The sequence below is a fragment of the Priapulus caudatus genome, unplaced genomic scaffold (assembly GCF_000485595.1).
Source record: "Priapulus caudatus unplaced genomic scaffold, Priapulus_caudatus-5.0.1 Scaffold991, whole genome shotgun sequence".
NCBI classification, from domain to species: Eukaryota; Metazoa; Priapulida; class Priapulimorpha; order Priapulimorphida; family Priapulidae; genus Priapulus; species Priapulus caudatus.
The window spans coordinates 61,730-80,530 of NW_014578052.1; the positions used below are offsets into that span (position 1 = coordinate 61,730).

General features: G+C 43.9%; 1 protein-coding gene across 1 annotated transcript; it reads left to right on the forward strand.

Moving 5' to 3' along the window:
• Positions 1-337: 337 nt before the first annotated feature.
• Positions 338-17,205, forward strand: LOC106814853. The gene is made up of 6 exons (XM_014819217.1): positions 338-935; positions 4,908-5,055; positions 5,391-5,459; positions 14,104-14,281; positions 14,435-15,096; positions 15,682-17,205. Exons 1-6 carry the CDS (start codon positions 338-340, stop codon positions 16,445-16,447), a joined length of 2,421 nt encoding a protein of 806 aa, XP_014674703.1. The 3' UTR covers positions 16,448-17,205.
• Positions 17,206-18,801: the final 1,596 nt, after the last annotated feature.

Sequence of the window (18,801 nt, forward strand, 5' to 3'; positions counted from 1 at the left end):
CCAATGACCACAGTGACCCTATAGGCAACCCAACGAACATACCACCCTCTCTGTTGGCTACAGATCTAGACAAGGCATCACATTCATCTATGTCTTTTTTCATAACAATGTGTACTAATACTATACAATTGTTCGTGACAAAAATAACCAAGATGATCGAGGCAATTATGGAAATTAGTCATATAGGCTTATGGAGGACAATGTGGACAATCTGGATTTCTAATGTTTACAATGCGAGACGATGGCTGCGACGCCCATGACTTGTACATGGCCTGCTTGGCATGTACTCATATCAAAATATGGACAGCTGTGTGTAAACGATGCCACATACAAAACAATGAAGTATGCATTGCCACTGTTTTTCTTGGTTGTGAAAAGAAATGTGTCCTACACTGTGGTTGCCACGTTCCTTGTACAAGAGGGAAATGTTCATTGTATTGGTGAAGCCGTTGAAATCTTCAAAGGGTGGAACCCGTGCGTGTCTCCGAAGTATTTCATGTCCGACTGCAGTGATGCTCAGATTGGTTCTGTGAATACAGTGTTTCCTGGCAGTATTCTGTACATTTGCGATTCTCATCGATGCCAGGCATGGCAGCGATGGGTGCGTAAGTCCGGTAATGGTCTCTCCCCTCTTGAACACAAAGATTTGCTGGACCGCCTGCGGTGTTTGGCAAATGCAGACGATGTAGGACAAATAAACGAGGCCCTGCACGACTTGCAGTGCAGTCAGGTTTGGGAGCAAAAGAAAGTGCAAGAGTACATGAATTCTTACTCGCTCCCTCGACAAGAACGGTGGATGCGGTGCTATCGACAAACAACATATCATGCAATCATAAAGACTAACAATGGCGTCGAGGCGCAGAACAAAATCCTGAAGCATTCATATCTTGCGAGTCACTGTGACAACCTGCCCGATCGAGCCATACTGTTTGACAGTAAGGAAAACAAGTTGACGTTTATTATCGCTTTTGAAATTGTTCAAAGACAGCCTGTAACATCATGATGTTAAAGCAGCATATTTTCCTGAAGGGTCAAATATTTCGCTCTATGCTGTATGTCTTTGCATTCCATGTTATTTAAAGTGCAGTTCATGAATAACTGTAATAAAGAATTACTTGGAATGTCATCAGGGCACAGCTAAAAACAGAAATGAAGAAGAGGTAACGTATATGGTTAATGGCAAAGAATTTATTCACATCAATTTTTTAGACAGCATTTCGAATATTCAGTTGGGTAAAAATCACCGTTACAATTTTTAAACTCGTCGGAGCTTCTACTTGCGGAATTAGTATCAAAGGACTATGAACAAGTACTTTATTTTCGGCTACCTTGGGTATGGGATTGTACGGTTTATCTGCGAATGGCCCAGAAGTCCGAACCAAACCACATGCTGAAGCACTCCCTGCATGAGCGGCTGCGGACATGCACACGGCCAACATGAGCCTGCCGATGCGCACCCCGTCCACGGCAATGCTTCGAGCGTCGAAGCGGCCAATTGGGGGCTCTGTGCATTTACATCAGAAAGTGGGGTGTGCGTTCATTGGAATGATTGCAAGAAAACAAAATGGTAGTTCACATGGCAAAGCCACAAGGCCGGTTCACATAGTTGACATTCAACCGTGTAGGCAGTGTCTGCGTAGAGGTTATTCATTAAGATTGCTGCGTTTTTTGGGATGGAAAAAGACGCGTTTCATCGTCGAGTTCGAGTTGTTTGTGAGTTCAGTATGATAAGTGGCGTGCAAATGCATCGTCGAACTTCGCTATAGCGTCGAACATTTCTCCGAACATCGCGTGACGATAGATGCGTGCACGCAGTAAAACTTCAATTTCAGTGAAATGAAGGGTAAGGTAGCGACGCGACAGAGGAAAGATACGCGAGAAGAGCTACAGGAGACGAGCAGCTGTTCTAGGCAAGCGCTGGGAGGTGAAGTGAAGCTCCCAAAAACACGCAAAAAAGGACTTAATCATAGGGAAAAGCTGCTCGACAAAAGACTGCCACGAGTAAATGTCAAGATTAATGGAACCAGGAAGGTGTGCAAAAAGCGCACGAGTAAAGGCGACTGAAAAACGTTAAGGTGACACACGCACACTCCAAGCGGATGAAGAGTGAAGGGTTAATCTTGTAAAGCCGCAACAACGAACCTTGTATCAAAGTGAAGAGCATGTGCATAAAGAGCTGCCGGGAATTTTAGGACTCGCCATGCAAAAGCAGCACTAACAAGTGCCGCAACTGTGTAGGGGCGGTATGCAGTGTATATTGCAGCGCGCAGTGGCGATTGTAGGAAGGTTAAGTGGTAGAAGTGTAGGAATGGCAATGGCACTTGTGGTGCTTATGGCTGCATTTTATATCTTTACTATGCAATCGAAGCCAAAAGCCAAAAGCCGAATGTATTGACATAATTTATAAGCGAGCACTTCATTGGTGCACGACCCGATAACTCTCTCGAACTCAAAAGTTGGTGGGAAAATCTATTTCTCTAGGTGTATATATGGTGCGTAAATATTGCTACATAATATTTATTACACTAGGGCGTACATTATATCACAGCTTGAAACTAACCTGAAATGTTCACTGCCGAGCACGGCTATAGTCATCTATAAAAGCTACTATAGATTGGTCTAGATTGGTTCGAGGTTGGTCTGTGGGGGGATTCAGTTTCAATAATGTGATATGCATTCGAAATGTCAGACTTGCTAATTATTTAGAAATGTTGTACTTGTCCAGTTTGATTAATGACGAAAACATCAGTAATAGTAATTTGGCAGTGATGGACGGGCAAAAAACAGGTGTGCACTACTCACACTTGGCAAAAACTCTAGCGCTGCTAAGCAGCATGCAGTGGTCGACGCTAGACTGGAATGAAACACATTTCTTTCTCGTCGTCTTCTTTTCTATGAGTCACACTTCCACCTGCCTTAGAAGGCATATTTAGGTTAAAGTTTCAGGAAAATAACGTCTGAATTGCATAACATGAATAGGTCACCACGAAATGCTGCTGTCGCGACCCGGTAAACTCATAGCAATTTAAAATGGATTTCACCTTGTCTGAAACACGTTCTGCACCATGAGTATTCCGTACCAGGGTACGTTCCGGCAGTACCCTGGGGCACATAGACCCTAGGAGCTTAACTGGGCTTGCCTGACAGTGTAAACGTGTGAGAGACAATTTAATGTTCGTGCTAGATCGTACCATATGCGCAGCAGCTTTTCAAGGTAGAGCCTCTAGTTCATAGAACAATGTAGGTAAGGGAAATGGGGAAGTGAGATGCGTTAGGTGGGCAAAATGATTGGCTGTAAGGGCTAGGCATGTCGGCCTGTCGTAGGAACGTGGTGTCGAACCGCACCCAGATTGGGCAAGACAGCAAAGTCCTACTCGGACACACCCAACGGTTGCCGTCCATTGCCTGAGATTGAACATGATCAGTCAGATAGACGTGCAGCTTTTATGTTGGTTACAGCTGTCAGTTTGTTATTGCGACTTATACAAGTGCTGTGGTTCATGAATTTCCTTGGGGGAGGGTTACAAGTTCGAGCTTTGATTCGGTAAGGATTACGGTTAGGGTCATGCTTATTGTGTTAGCATCACAGCTGCAATTAAGTTAGTGGGTTGCATACTCCCAGTTATTTCAAGGTGTGGGAGACCTCAAGAAAGGGAGACTCCGAGATAAAGGAGATTGCAAAGCATCGGAGACTCGAATAAAGAGAGACTTCAAAAACAGGAAGGCTCCCTTATCTGTATTTACAGCACATAGCAGGGCTCCCTCTGCATATGTTAAAGTTTGAGCTAATTCTTGAGCCACCAAAGTTCTTTTTCAGCCACCTTTTAAAAAACTATAGCCCCTGTTAAACAGGTATAAACAGGTGATGGGTACGAGAAAAGAGATGTATGAAAACATCTTATGGCACGACACTGCAATTTGATGATGTCCTTGGTCAATCGTAATGTTGTGAGCAGTTACACTATTCGCCAATTGTATTCGTCGCTTAATGTCATAAAATCGCGACTGTTATTTATCCCTTGCATTTTACGAAAGTGGCAAACGCCAGCGGTAGCCCTGCCATAGTTCCATTGCAAGTTTTTACCATTCCAAGGTTGTAAGTTCATTACATTGTTGTAGTTCGTTGTGATGAATTGCGAAAGGTTTGGTCGTTCACAAGGTTTTAGATGGCGCCATCATTCTTTTACATACATTTGTTATCATTCAGCGAAGACTGTTTCTCACGGGAGAAGATTTGTTAGGGTCAACGAAGGTTCAGCTGGTGCTACTATAGTGTGAATGCGCTTTTATGCACTCCAATGTTCATTTCCAAATTAGGCTGAATGCTATTAATAATAATAAAGAACAATAATAAGTGCACACTAATGTATAGCCAACTACTTCTGTTTTATAGCCTATACATGAACATTTCATACGTCTATTTATATTTGTCATGCATACAGATATACTTACATATAGGTGCACATAACAAATATTATACCTTCAATTAGAAATCGGTATGGGGAGGTAACTGTGAAAGTAAGTAATAAGGCACCTGATGCATTAAAGCGAAATGTATATGCTGACTCCGTTACTGTGCAACGAAGACTTAGTCAACATGCTAGCAGCTCATGTAAAATAACAGGAAAGTCACGTAAGAAATACCAAGCTGAATAGGTAAGAACTGTCCCTGTATAATATAGACCCTCCCACGTTACCGCACAGTCTCCCTGTATAATACACACCCTCCCAGGTCACCGCACAGTAAAATTTTTATTTAACGATAAATTTAGCGATAGATTTAACGATAAATTTTTTAATTTATATAGCCAACGATCCCAGTGGGCAAACTGATCGACGAAACTAACGGTGACGGTAAATGTGCGCGAGTGGCGTCTGTAAGCGACTGTCTCTTTTCCCACTTGCAGACGAGCAGGCGGTACTCGTGAACGTACTGAGTGACATCTTGGATACTAACGCCAGCGATGATAATTTGGCTGTCGAAATTGCGAGCGAGGACAAGAAACTATTAGGCACGTCTCACGCGGTGTTGGACGACGTCGTTGCCTACCTGTCGTGTGTGCTCGTACGATGCGTGAAAATCGCCAATGTGGCACAAAGGGAAATCTTACCATATTGTACTTGTGGTATGAGCTGGATTACTTTATACCTATTTAACAGATTAACTCTGAGGGTTTGTTACTTGCTAGTATTGAGGTGTAAGCATGGGTGATCGTAACATGGCTTTGTGGCAGCACTTCAAAATTTATCAACGGTTAATCGTAATTATATATAAATGTACCCCACTAATAAGCAACTGGCTGAGGTGAGTAATTATAATAACGTTTACGAATGTTTAATTTGCGACATGGCTAGCATATGTGATCCGGTCGTGTTTTATTTTTATTCAGCGAAGAGCACTACCTCGCACAGTTCTGCCACGAAAACGGGGACGACACAGACTGTGAAGAAATCGAGCAGTAAGTCTGCGACAAAACCCACGACTGCCAAGACAAAAACTGCAAATGTGGCACCTTTGGGCCAGAAAGCCCTATGCACACAAGGCCGCGAGTGCTGAGACTTCAGCAAGTAATAGCAAGAAAAAAGCTTGCACGTCTTGACGTATGTAAAAAGCAAGTGTCATCGTCTGCTAAAGCGAAGGAGAAAACCAAGTCAGCACGGCTAAAGATTGTGGTATGTAACACGAATGAGTAACTCGATCAAACATAACTGTGTGGATGTGTGTGCAGGAATAGATATTAACTTTTGAGCAAGGGAATGGACTCCCTACCATCAAAAAGAGGGAGTCCGCAGCAAAATGAGGGAGTCCGCAGTCTGAATTTCAAAACCAAAGATATTCATGCGGTTACTGAAAAAATACGGCAATTCGATCCGCGAGGCCGTGCTCTGGAACGAACTAGTTAGTTAGTAATAGTATAGCAAAATTTTCAGGGAGTCACACGGTCTCCTGCATATGTTAAATCAGGGAGTCCGACAGAAAATCAGGGAGTATTTGACTCCGGACTCGCGTTAATTTTGCACCCTGGTGTGTATACGTGTGTGTGTGTGGGGGGGGGGATGATGTGTTTTGATTTTTAAGTTGTACATGAAAATTACAGCAATGCAATTTTGTCTTACAATTTTGCAATGTAATATAGACAATATAGGGATCTTTGTTATACCCGATACTATTATAAGAGATTAAGTAGAGATATCATGAGTTTAAGGCATGTGCATTAGCCAGGGGTCGAAATTAGCGGTATCCCAATGTCCGCGGGATAGTAGATTCTTGTGTTGGATACCAGATTTCAATGCTTGGTATCCCGCCGGGATAGTAAAAAAAAAATCGCCAAAATCGGGATAGTGGTTGTTGAGTTATCCTTACTATGCCACACTAGCGTTATACAGCAGGCCTAGCATGTAACATGTAATCATTTATTGATTATACTACATCATACATATTCAGATATATATTATACATTATATTATTATCAATACTACGTCTGATCTTGTAAGTAACATTGACTGTTTGTACTATCGATAAGCCATTAATGACGTCATTGTCCTCTTTACCTTTCTCGCTCTGCCTGGAGAGAGGGGGCGCGCGGAGGAGGAGGAGAGGGAGGACCCCCCCTTCTCTCCTCCTCACTCCCGGCAGAGAAAGAGAGAGAGAAGAGAGGAGAGAGCGCGAGGAAAGAGAGGGATGAGAGCACAAAGAGAGAGCGAGAGGAGAGAGATGAGAGGAAGAGAGAGGGACGAGGGGAGAGAGGGAGAAGGCAAAGAAGAGGGAGACGAGAGGGGCGAGAGAGAGAAGGCGAAGAAGAGAGGTGAGAGAGAGAGAGAGAGAGACGAGAGGGGAGAGAGAGAGAAGGCGAAGAAGCGCGGTGAGAGAGAGAGAGGGAGAAGGCAAAGAAGCGCGGTGAGCGAGAGAGCGGGAGAAGGCAAAGAAGAGAGGTGAGAGAGAGAGACGAGAGGGGACAGAGAGAGAAGGCGAAGAAGAGCGGTGAGAGAGAGAGAGGGAGAAGGCGAAGAAGAGAGGTGAGAGAGACGAGAGGGGAGAGAGAGAGAAGGCGAAGAAGCGCAGTGAGAGAGAGAGGGAGAAGGCAAAGAAGATAGAGGAGAGAGAGGGAGAAGGCGGAGAAGAGGGAGACGAGAGGGGCGAGAGAGAGAAGGCGAAGAAGAGAGGTGAGAGAGAGAGAGAGAGGGAGAAGAAGAGAGGTGAGAGAGAGAGACGAGAGGTGAGAGAGAGAGATGGCGAAGAAGCGCGGTGAGAGAGAGAGACGAGAGGGGAGAGAGAGAGAAGGCGAAGAAGAGCGGTAAGAGAGAGAGCGGGAGAAGGCCAAGAAGATAGAGGAGAGAGAGGGATCAGAGGGGAGCGAGGGAGAAGGCAGAGAAGAGGGAGACGAGAGGGGCGAGAGAGAGAAGGCAAAGAAGAGAGGTGAGAGAGAGAGAGGGAGAAGGCGAAGAAGAGAGGTGAGAGAGAGAGACGAGAGGGGAGAGAGAGAGAGAGAGAGACGAGAGGGGGGAGAGAGAGAAGGCGAAGAAGAGAGGTGAGAGAGAGAGAGGGAGAAGGCGAAGAAGAGAGGTGAGAGAGAGAGCGGGAGAAGGCGAAGAGGAGAGAGGAGAGAGGAGAGAGAGGGAGAAGGCGAGACAGAAGAGAGATGAGAGGAGAGAGAGAAGGCGAGACAGAAGAGAGATGAGGAGAGAGAGATGGCGAAGAGGGACGAGGGGAGAGAGGGAGAAGGCCAAGAAGATAGAGGAGGACCAGGGGGAGGGGAGGGGCAAAGGAGAGAGAGGGAGAAGGCGAAGAAGAGAGAGGGAGAAGGCGAGACAGAAGAGAGATGAGAGGAGAGAAAGGGAGAAGGCGAAGGAGAGAGAGGGCCACACAGGTACATACAGGTACATTGCTGTACATACACACAGACAACTAGTCTATTGACCCATTAATGTGCAACCGAGTAGTAAGTAATCGAGCAGGTGCAATAAACTGAAGATTCGAAAATTGTGCAGGCTTCAAAATGGATACCTTAAAAATAACATTAGACGTTACAATATTAAACAATATTAACAACATCAAATGACATTAGACAGTACTATGCTTTCCAGGGTCGCCAACCATTCTTCATTCTGCGGAATCATTACGATTTCTAGGCTTAATTTCCGCATTCTGCAGCGGGAAGGTTATATTCCTCATTTCAGTTGCACTTGTACAAAATTTGCACTGATTGTTTGCTTGGACACATTGTTTTTTTTTCAGGCATTTTTGTATCTGGCATGTCTACGGTAAATGGAACAGCGTCCATGCTAAATGCAGGCGCTGTCTGCAAGGTGTCGCGTAGTTTGTCTGCTAATCAGACAAGGGTTGTAGGGTTGAGTTCCGCATTTGGAGTTCACAGGGTTGGAGACCCTGGCTTTCATTATCACGTCGCTGTTATTGCGTGTGTCACAGTTGGTGGAATCACAAGGCACGCATATATATATTACGCATGTGTATACACATCGTGTAGTAGCAATAAGTCCGCGTCCGTGGCACCCGACGTATCACAAGTATGCGTGTTGTTAGAGGCAGTGGCGCGTTCGAATTTCCCACCAACTTTCCACCGAGTTTTAAATTGCTATCACAATAATATTTATAAGCTGATAAAAAACGCAACAAAAATTTCCGGGAAACCACACCGAGACACGATCCCCTGATCTGCGTCTCGGGGGTTAAAAAGCCCGTGGAAGCAGCCCGCGGTTCCGCACGCGGACGCTACCAACCACGCCAGCTAGGCAAGCGGCAAGATTCTAAGATACGATGCACCCGACCTAGCCTAGGCACCCGACTGGTGACGGGAACGAAGCCACAGTGCCCATAAATAGACTGGAACGACGTTCACGAATCAGACAAGCATTACAGCTCGTACAGCATCCTACGGCAGTGAGTCCTACAGCTCGTACAGCATCCTACGGCAGTGAGTCCTACAGCGCGTACTACATCACATCACCGTACATATAACGATTTGGCTACACAAACGCGGCAGTCCCTAGCTCTGATTAGACTGTATCTTCGTGGATTGTTTGTAAATACTATTGGAATTGCTGGTGTTAAAAAGCATTATTGCTGTTTCTGTCACCGTCATAGTTGGTCATAACGGAACGTGCCTGACGGTAAAGGTACAAGACCCCCGGAGTGTCTCATCCCACAGGGATGATCACAGACTGATCAACCACCCACCCACTGTATAGAGTGGTAGCTGCCTATACCACAAAACTAACAAGAGAGATGAGAGGAGAGGGAGAAGGCGAAGAAGAGGGACGAGGGGAGGGTGACTGCTCGCTAGTCCGAAGGTTCACTAGTCCGAAGACCAAGGGGGTGACTGCTCGCTAGTCCGAAGGTTCACTAGTCCGAAGACCAAGGGGGTGACTGCTCGCTAGTCCGAAGGTTCACTAGTCCGAAAACCAAGGGGGTGACTGACGGCTAGTCCGAAGGCCCACTACGTAGGTAGAGATAGCATCTGCTCATAAATTATTAGCGAGAGCCAAACAAGAGCGTCGCACGCGCACGCACACCACGTGCACATATAGACGCGCACGCACGCGCATATAAACGTGCACCCACGCGTATATAGACGCGCGCACACACGTGCACATAGACGCGCACGCACGCGCACATAGACGCGCACGCACGCGTATATAGACGCGCGCACACACGTGCATATAGACGCGCGCGCACACGTGCAACGCGCACACACGCGTATATAGACGCGCGCACACGTGCATATAGACGCGCGCGCACACGTGCAACGCGCACACACGCGTATATAGACGCGCGCACACACGTGCACGCACACGTATATATAACGCACGCGCATATAGACGCGCGCACACGTGCATATAAACGCGCGTGCACGCGTACACGTGCATATAAACGCGCACGCACACGTATATATAACGCACGCGCATATAGACGCGCGCACACGTGCATATAAACGCGCACGCACGCGTACACGTGCATATAGACGCGCACGCACACATATATAGACGCGCACGCACGCGCATATAGACGCACGCGTATATAAACGCGCGCACACGCGCATATAAACGCGCACGCACGCGCATATAGACGCACACGCACGCGCATATAGACGCACACGCATATGGCAAGCCATTTGTATCATAATCGAGAAAACCACGGGTTCCTGCACGAAACACTTCGCTCTCACAAACCTAGTTCATTGCCTCGAGGAACCAGGTTCCTTGCCCCAAGAAACTAGTTTCGTGCGCACGAAACCTGGTTATTCTAGCTATACGCCAGTTATAGCTGGATCTTAGTTCCGTGAGCAATGAAACTAGGTTTTGCGAAGCAAGATACCTAGGTTTCAGCAAGAAACACACTTTCAACCGCCGCATTTGTATCATAATTCGAGAAACCAGCGGTTCCTGTATGAATCTAGTTCTGCTATGAACCTATGTTTCTAGCCTTATAACATTCATAGCAGTAATCCGTTTTGCCGGAGCAAAACCCAGCTTCCAGCGCCATTGTTCACAATGAGAAGCCTACAAGACAGTTTCCTTATCAAAACCATAGTTCGAGCCCGACGAAACTGGTTTCGCAGTAGTTTTAAGGCCAGTAATCTGGCATTCTATTCCCGAGCGTGAGTCAGCGTAGAAAACTTCGCATCGGGGGCCATGCTCAGTAAATACTATAAAAATAATACTAGTTAGGCCCTAATTAATTAATAATTTTATAAATAAATAAATATGCTGTGCTATTAATGATGAGATTGATTTCAAATGGAAGATGTTTCGCCTGCTGCTTAGTCAATATAAGTAAAACAAAATTCCGCACTATTTTGCCATGACTTCGTAGAGGCGCTGTATCGCTTCATCACACTGGCCCGTAGCTAAGGGGCCACAAGGGGGCCATGGCCCCCTCTTGAAGAAACCAAGAAAAATGGAAAAAAAAAAAAAGTGCGAAGCAAAAAAAAACTCTCACGCGTCTTCACGCGACTGCCACCCAGCCGCTTACTTCTGCATCTGCGCTGAACGAACATTCTACTAAATTAGCCATTGTCAAGATCAGGTTTCCTATGACTCTAGAAAAAGCTGTAGGCTTGCAGGGCTATAGCTTCTAATAAGCTGCGAGCGCCAACCAAAGCTGATGCGCCGACCAATTTTGGAGCAAATTTACAGTAATAAAACAGCATATCATGCTTCTTCCTTGTTTATTAGTCATTATCAATGTTATAATTCATAATGCCCTCTGTTTCCGCTTCTCTTCTTCGGAGACTGTTTAATGCTTCGCGGGGCTCAAATTAAGCGAACGCCACATACGTCGTTATATGTAGCGTCCTTGGTAACCTACGACTTGTCACTTGACAGCAGAGAACAGACTGGTATTCTGTACACATTCAGCGACTTTATGGATGGGTCTGGGGGCAGAACATTTGAAAATTATAAACTCTGTGATGAATCGGAGGCAGCCATTTCAGGGTACTCCAATAGCTACAACTAGCAACACTTTTGGTGGAAAAGAAAAAATTAGGAAAATTTACCTACTGTAAATTTTGATGGGCACTGGGCGAATTCCGTCTGTGTTGATGTGTGTCCAATGTAAATGTAGTTTTTAGACATAAAGCTCGTACCGATAGGACGAAGCTTTTATTTTAGCTCACTGTATAAATGTATATAGTATTTTCCAACGTTAAAACATTATGACAACGAGCTTAAACCTGAGTGCAGTGCGATCGCAGCTGCTACTGCTGTTTGATGACTAGTAGTAATACTGACGTGCTTTGCAGCCTACAGACTTAAATTATGACGTGTGGTTAAAACTTGATGACATTATTATTATTTACTTATAAATAACATGATATATTTATCTAAGTCTTCTTTAATATATTTATAAACAGTTATACTGTAGTTTGCTAAATAACGAGCAATGATACTATATTGATTGTTTAGTCCAAACGTGAAATGCTGCGTGGATGCTGAGAAAATACTCACAACCTAGCGCAGATGAACAGTGAGCCGTGCTGCACGGACCGTGCACCGTAAATTATACCCTGGACCAACACAAGTAAGCGTGTCACTACCTGCGCCCAAAAGTAAGCCTCACCACTTATCGATTTTTGGTATGCCAACGCTGCTACTGCATGCAGGAACCTGTTCTAACCTGTGCGATCCGAACATCCAGGCACGTTTCTGAATTGACCACTAAATATCATCACAGTGGCGAAACGCATTGAATATACATGATAGTGTCACGGCCTTTTATCACGGAATTAGTATTTCAAATAAATACACTGGAAGTTAATAGTCATAACAGATTTCTACGAGCGTAACAGTTCTCAGTGTTCGATTTTCGGGACTCAAATAGCTGTAGATCACGGCACCTGTTGTATCAAGAAAAAAAAGCTGGTAGGCCCGCATCGAAACTGTCGCGAGGCGACGCGGCGAACGGAATTTCGAACACTGGTCAAGTCTAATTCGTCATCTACTAATGACCCAGCCACGATTCTATGCCTCTACATTCTCCTTTTCGTTGAACAAGGAGTGTAAGTGAATTGACATAAATGTCAACGAAATACTCAAATGTTCTGTGAAATCGACGAAGAAGCACTTGATTTGGACATGAGATTTCTGCAGCAGACAAAAACATGACTACAAGAAGCGAGATATTCTTCTTTGCTCAGTCTGTGCTGTTGCAATATGCTTGGATTGGAATTTTATTATTCGAGACTCTTATGACAGAAGAAAGGAAAATGGAAATGCCTTTGTTGAATAACTGATATATTCGGAACTTATAGACGGCCATTTTGGCACATCCACCTCGGTCTTTATTTACAAATCCATTTCAACAAATTTTAAGTAACTTTCATCTATCCAGAGCAGCAAAAACAACTTCCTTTTCATGGTAAACTTTCGTTTGTAGTTTTAATAGAGCGCGCCATATTTTGCAGCCACCTTCGTTTTATTTTAAATCAAATCTTACAATATGAGTTTTAGTTCTTCTCAGATCGGCTATAAGCAAAAACATTTTTTATATCGACAAAATGTTAAATGTGATCTTTAACGCTATTGTATTCGTTAAGACGATGAAATCTTTTGTATGTAAATAAATCTGCATGTTTATCACTGCATTCGCAACACATCTACCTGTTTTCCGTAGATCTTTATTGCGCATTTCATTCAATATGTCCTCTACTTTTCAAAAATAATTTACCTTTTAACTTTTATATGAGGACTTGAAAACAGTTAGGACGGATAAAATGCATCATTGCCTTGCGTACTTGCTAACAACACAAGCAGGACATGGCGTCAGCTAAGGGGGGGGGCACAAGGAGGCCATGACCCCCTCTTGATCGGAGAGTACAAAAATTAAGAGAGAAGGGCCCTGAATGGGATTGGTCTATACCACTATTACCTACACCTAATAATGAAAATGAAATGCGCAAAAATGCCATTTTGATGCACATATTTTCAAAAATTACCCTACTGTGGTTACTAAAATTACACCGTTGAGAAATAGCTTCATCACTGTCTTTGGTCGCTTAACTCTTTTCTTCCTTCCCTGAAAAACACTGGTTTCGTACACCATTTTCACTGGTCTAGCTTAGGGTCCACCAACTGGTCGTGTGTAATCTCAGAGCCCTCCGGCGCCACAGCCAGGGGCCATCGTCCCACGTTGATCGGATTGGAGTGGAAAAAATAAAAAGCGAGGGAGAGGGGGTTATAAGTGATTAGCATATGCCACTTCTCATATAAGTTACCCCTAATACTGAATGTTAGTGTGCAGAAAATGCCATTTTCATGCACGAATTTTCAAAAATCTCCCTACCGTGGGAGGGGGGATACCCCTCCCACACCCTACCCCCCTCGGTCGCTTCGCCCTCTCACCTTGGCCCCCCCTGTTTCAAATTGCTGGCTACGCCACTGTTCATCAGCGTTCTAGTGTTTATATCTATTTCAAACAAACAATATACAACAACTATATTGTATACAAACAAACGTGAAGCGTTCTCCTTTTAGTTTTATACGGCTGTACAGCCTACAGGTACTGTTGCCCTTTATTATGTTCAACGAGACAGTAATTGTTTCACTTATATGTGTAACTTGTGTGATTGCGCCTCTGCCTAATAGAGCTGAACGGGCATCCCGTAATTCCGTCGAGTCATTCTTCGAAGAGGTCCTTACATTTCTGACCCATTTCGAGAGAGTGGCAAGGCAGAATGATCACTGGCGAAACGTCAATTCCGAATCCACCTCAGGATCCAGGTTGCGGGAATTCCTTGCTCAGTCAAGAACTTTGTTAACTCAAGTAAGTATAAAGTATTAAAGTATATTATTATAGATATGACGTCCTAACTCTGAACTGCTTCTTTCTGATATATTTCATATTTCTTGCATAATGCCGTTGCATTAATGCCATAATCATGATAATGTTACGTTTCTATGTTTGTTTTGCAATCAGATTGGCAGAGTCAGGGAAAATCTACATGGACAACCACAACTTGGAGCCCATTGCGAAGCATTCGAATCAGCATTGTCACGAGTCTACAATGACTTATCATCCCGTTTGTATCCAATGTCGGGAACAGGTCCACCTACGGCTACAGATCAGTCAGATAGACTGAATACAGAGAGTCGTGCGGAAACCGAGCAACCATCTGAAATGTGCCCGAGGGTTTCAAGTGGATTCCGAGGCCCGCCCCGTTATGCCATCGGGGCAGAACAGTTAACTCAGTTGAGGCGAATTGGTTATCCCCTGAGTGAAGTTGCTAGGCAGGGTCTACTGACTACCACCAGCCGGACCACATTATACAGGCATATCAGGAGACATAATTTGCCAACTGTGCGCCAAGAATACAGTTCCATCAGCAATGCCAATCTTGAAGCTCAAGTGAGAAATATCAACAGACAGTATCCAAATTCAGGATCGCAGGAAGTTCGTGCCCATCTACGGGGTCTTGCTCATCCTATAATAGTTCAACGCGAGAGAGTTCGGAGGGCAGTAAGGGTTGTTGACCCAGTTGGAACTGCCAGCAGATGGGCACAGGTGATTCACCGTCGACGCTATTCTGTTCCTGGACCCAACAGCTTATGGCATTTGGATACCAACCATGCCCTCAGAAGGTAATATATTTATTAGAAAAAAAATACAGTGTTTTAACTTGATACTGGGCACTTCATTACTGAAGAGTTTATTGAAGTTAGAAAGAATTAGCGGATAGAGAGTCAACAAACCATTTATGTGAACATCATGAACATATTTTTCTATGATTTCATCATCATTATGCTTGATTGCCTGAACTTCATACTTAAACCGATGTGAAGGGGCATACATGATTCAGTGGGAGTTAAAGTTAAAAGGGTCAGGCACTCGTACTAGAAATAAACGATATCTCAAGAACCGTTTGACCCGCGGCCCACATGTTTCATATTGCATATAGTTGTTACTCCTATGGGAGAGATGACAACGTCCTATTACGTTTATTTCGTCAAACTGGTTAACAACTCTACAATCATACCAGGAGTAAGATAATATAGGAGTAGATAGATAGTAGATACCTATATTATCTTACTCCTGATCATACCTATATTATATTATACATGTAATATTGTGTTTTAGATTCTTCGTTACAGTAATTTGACTGGAATATTTTATTGTTTTTCACTCACTAATCATCAACTAATGCACCCACTCTTCTCTGTTTGCAGATGGAGGATTATTATCAATGGCGGTATTGATGGGTTCAGCAGACTGGTGGTTTACCTACATGCCCAAGGAAACAACAATGCACGCAGCAGCCTTTATTGCTTCCTTGGAGCAATCCGGGATTATAGTGTACCAAGTCGGATCCGCACTGACGAAGGCGGAGAATTTGTTCACGTGAGGACATTTATGAGCAGACAAGAGGGTGAGGGAAGAGGCAGCGCAATCGCTGGACGATCTGTGCATAACGTTCGAATAGAAAGATTGTGGAGAGACGTGTACTCAAAGGTGTTGGACACATACTACAGGCTGTTCTACCACATGGAAAGTTTCAACATCCTGGACGTGTCCAATGTGAATCATATGTTTGCCCTGCATCATACTTTCATTCCAAGGATTGAGCGTCATTTGCGGGATTGGGCCGCGGCTCACAACAACCATCCTGTTCGAACGGAGAACCACAGAACACCTCTTCAACTGTGGTTTGGGGGGCTTGTGCAAAGGGCAGGGATGTCAAGTAGGGCGGTGACCAATGTGTTCGATGCACACCTTCCGGATGCCGATAATCTATTTCAGCAATTTGGCATTGAATGGAATCTGGAAGACCCGCCCAGCATAGTAACTGTTCCTTCTGTACAATGTCCCCTATCAACGCAGCAAGTTGAGCAGCTGCATGGTCAAGTAGACGTTTTGAGGGCATCAGAGTCTGAGGGAATGGACATATATGCACAAGTTCTTCGCTGCATAGACACATTTTACGTGCGAGAGTGAGGCGATAGAACAGTCATGCCAGACACAATCAGGGTGCCATTCTGCTTTCACACAGAGCGAAAAAACCTCCTTGCATCCCACTGTTACATTTTGTGTAATATAGTTATCGAGGAGTAATACTGTAAAATTTCAGTTTTCAATTTTAAGAGTAAAAAGTTATGCCACATTATGTTTGAGTTCCCATATTAGTAAGTAGAAAGTAGTATAAAGTTTCATTTATATATACTTCATACATCCTGATATACATATATACCAGGTTACACAGATATATCAATGCTGAGATCAAAATGTAAAATTTTGCTGTTTCTGTACGGAATCCTACATCTATTATGGTCAGTAACGATTCATTTTTATTCCGTACATACAAATAACGTCTATACAATATATACATCTCACTATTCATTCTGCTTTCACACAGAGCGAAAAAACCTCCTTGCATCCCACTGTTAAATTTTGTGTAATATTATATAGTTATCGAGGAATAATACTGTAAAATTTCAGTTTTGAGTAAAAAGTTATGCCACATTATCATTTATGTTCGAGTTCCCATATTAATAAGTAGAAAGTAGTATAAAGTTTCATTTATATACTTCATACATCCTGATATACGTATATATACTATGTTACACAGATATGTCAATGCTGAGATCAAAATGTAAAATTTTGCTGTTTCTGTACGGAATCCTACATCTATTATGGTCAGTAACGATACATTTTTATTCCGTACATACAAATAACGTCTATATAATATCAAGAGCATATAAAGAAGGAGAGCGTACAACGGTAAAATGCTGAAACCATGCTGCAGTATTAGTCGAATTAATAAACTCCCGTTTTATTTTGACGATCCTTTGCAGTATTATTGATTGGCTGTCTTACCTTGTTCATATAAAACAAACCGCATGTCCCTACGATGCCCCTACGCTGAGATAATGAGCGGTGAAAATCTGGTATTTTCGCCGAAAACCGACTCGAGATCAGTCAGTTACTGAGTACTCAGTGGGGGTGCAGTAGCAGGGCCGTGTAGAGGTATAAGTTGCGACCACGCGAAGGGAGGGTGTGGGGGCCCTCCCGCACAATGTTTTTGAAATGACATTCCCTCAGATGCGTTTTCTGCGCGAGCAGAGGGGGGACCTCAGCTGCTGAGGAAATCGCCTTGGCGACTTACGTCGCCTATGGAGTGCAAAGACTTAAATAATAATAACTGTGCCTTCAAATAAGATTTGTGGGGGTCGCAACTGCCCCGCCTGGCCCCCCCGTATGTACGGCGGTGGTATGTGGTAAGGCGAAGTGAGAAATGAGGGCCTGTGCAAGTAAGTCACACGTTAATATACGCCGTCTGTCTCTCTCTGTGTCTGTGATGTTTGGCTTAATGAAAATTTCGTTGACGATAGGAATATGCTGCTATGATCTTGTAATTATTTATGAAATATTATATTCCGCAAATATTGTGCATTCATTCAGACATTTGCATTTCATAGCGTTAAGGAATTGAGACCTGACGGAAAATGTTAATGTGGCGGTCGGTGAATTGCCCAATGAGTGACGAACAGCGTGTTGGTATTTTCGCGTGTTGTTCTTTTTGCGATCGGGAACGCGTTCGCTAAAATACCGAAAATCAAACCACCGTCAAATATACAGCGTATACAGTAACTACAAGCCAAATTATTAATTAAATAAAGGGAAATGTTACATTTTTGTTGTTTTAGGTTCGCCTTTGGCCGCCCTGCCTTGCTAAGGAAATGGCTTGTAAACATGAAGAGAGAGAAGTGGTGTGCATGGAATGTTCAGATTATTTTACAGGAAACTGCTTTGACCACAGTGGTCACACAACCCGGTTCGCAGAAGATGCTGTACCAATACTCTTTGACTTTCCACACGATCTCAAAAACGTAACAGTCAACGTTCTAGAAGAGGGGTTTGTTGTTCTTGTTGTTGTGGTTGTTGTTAGTGTGTGTGTGGGGGGGGGTATGTACTAGGATTGTTGGGTAGATAGTGAAAGGAACAAAACATGCTAAGTTCCTGAAATACTTTGTTATGGCAGCTGTGTTTTTTTCTATTGGAATCTGTATTGGGGTGCGGGTCATAAGATGTGATGAAATCTGCATTTTAGATGATATTATTTCATCTATTGTTTATCAACTGCATGTTTCTCTAGCAATGTATTTCACTGTATTAAAATGCAGTCTCCCTTTTTGTATATTTTAATCAGAAAAGTGGCGATACGACAGCGTCTCGGAGTCGCCGGCGACCGGTCACCTCGACGACGCGAGCCCGGTGCTAAGCTGTGCACGCTTGACACTGCCTACAGGTTATTCATTAGGGTCGACGAAGGCGCAACATGTAAGTGGAAA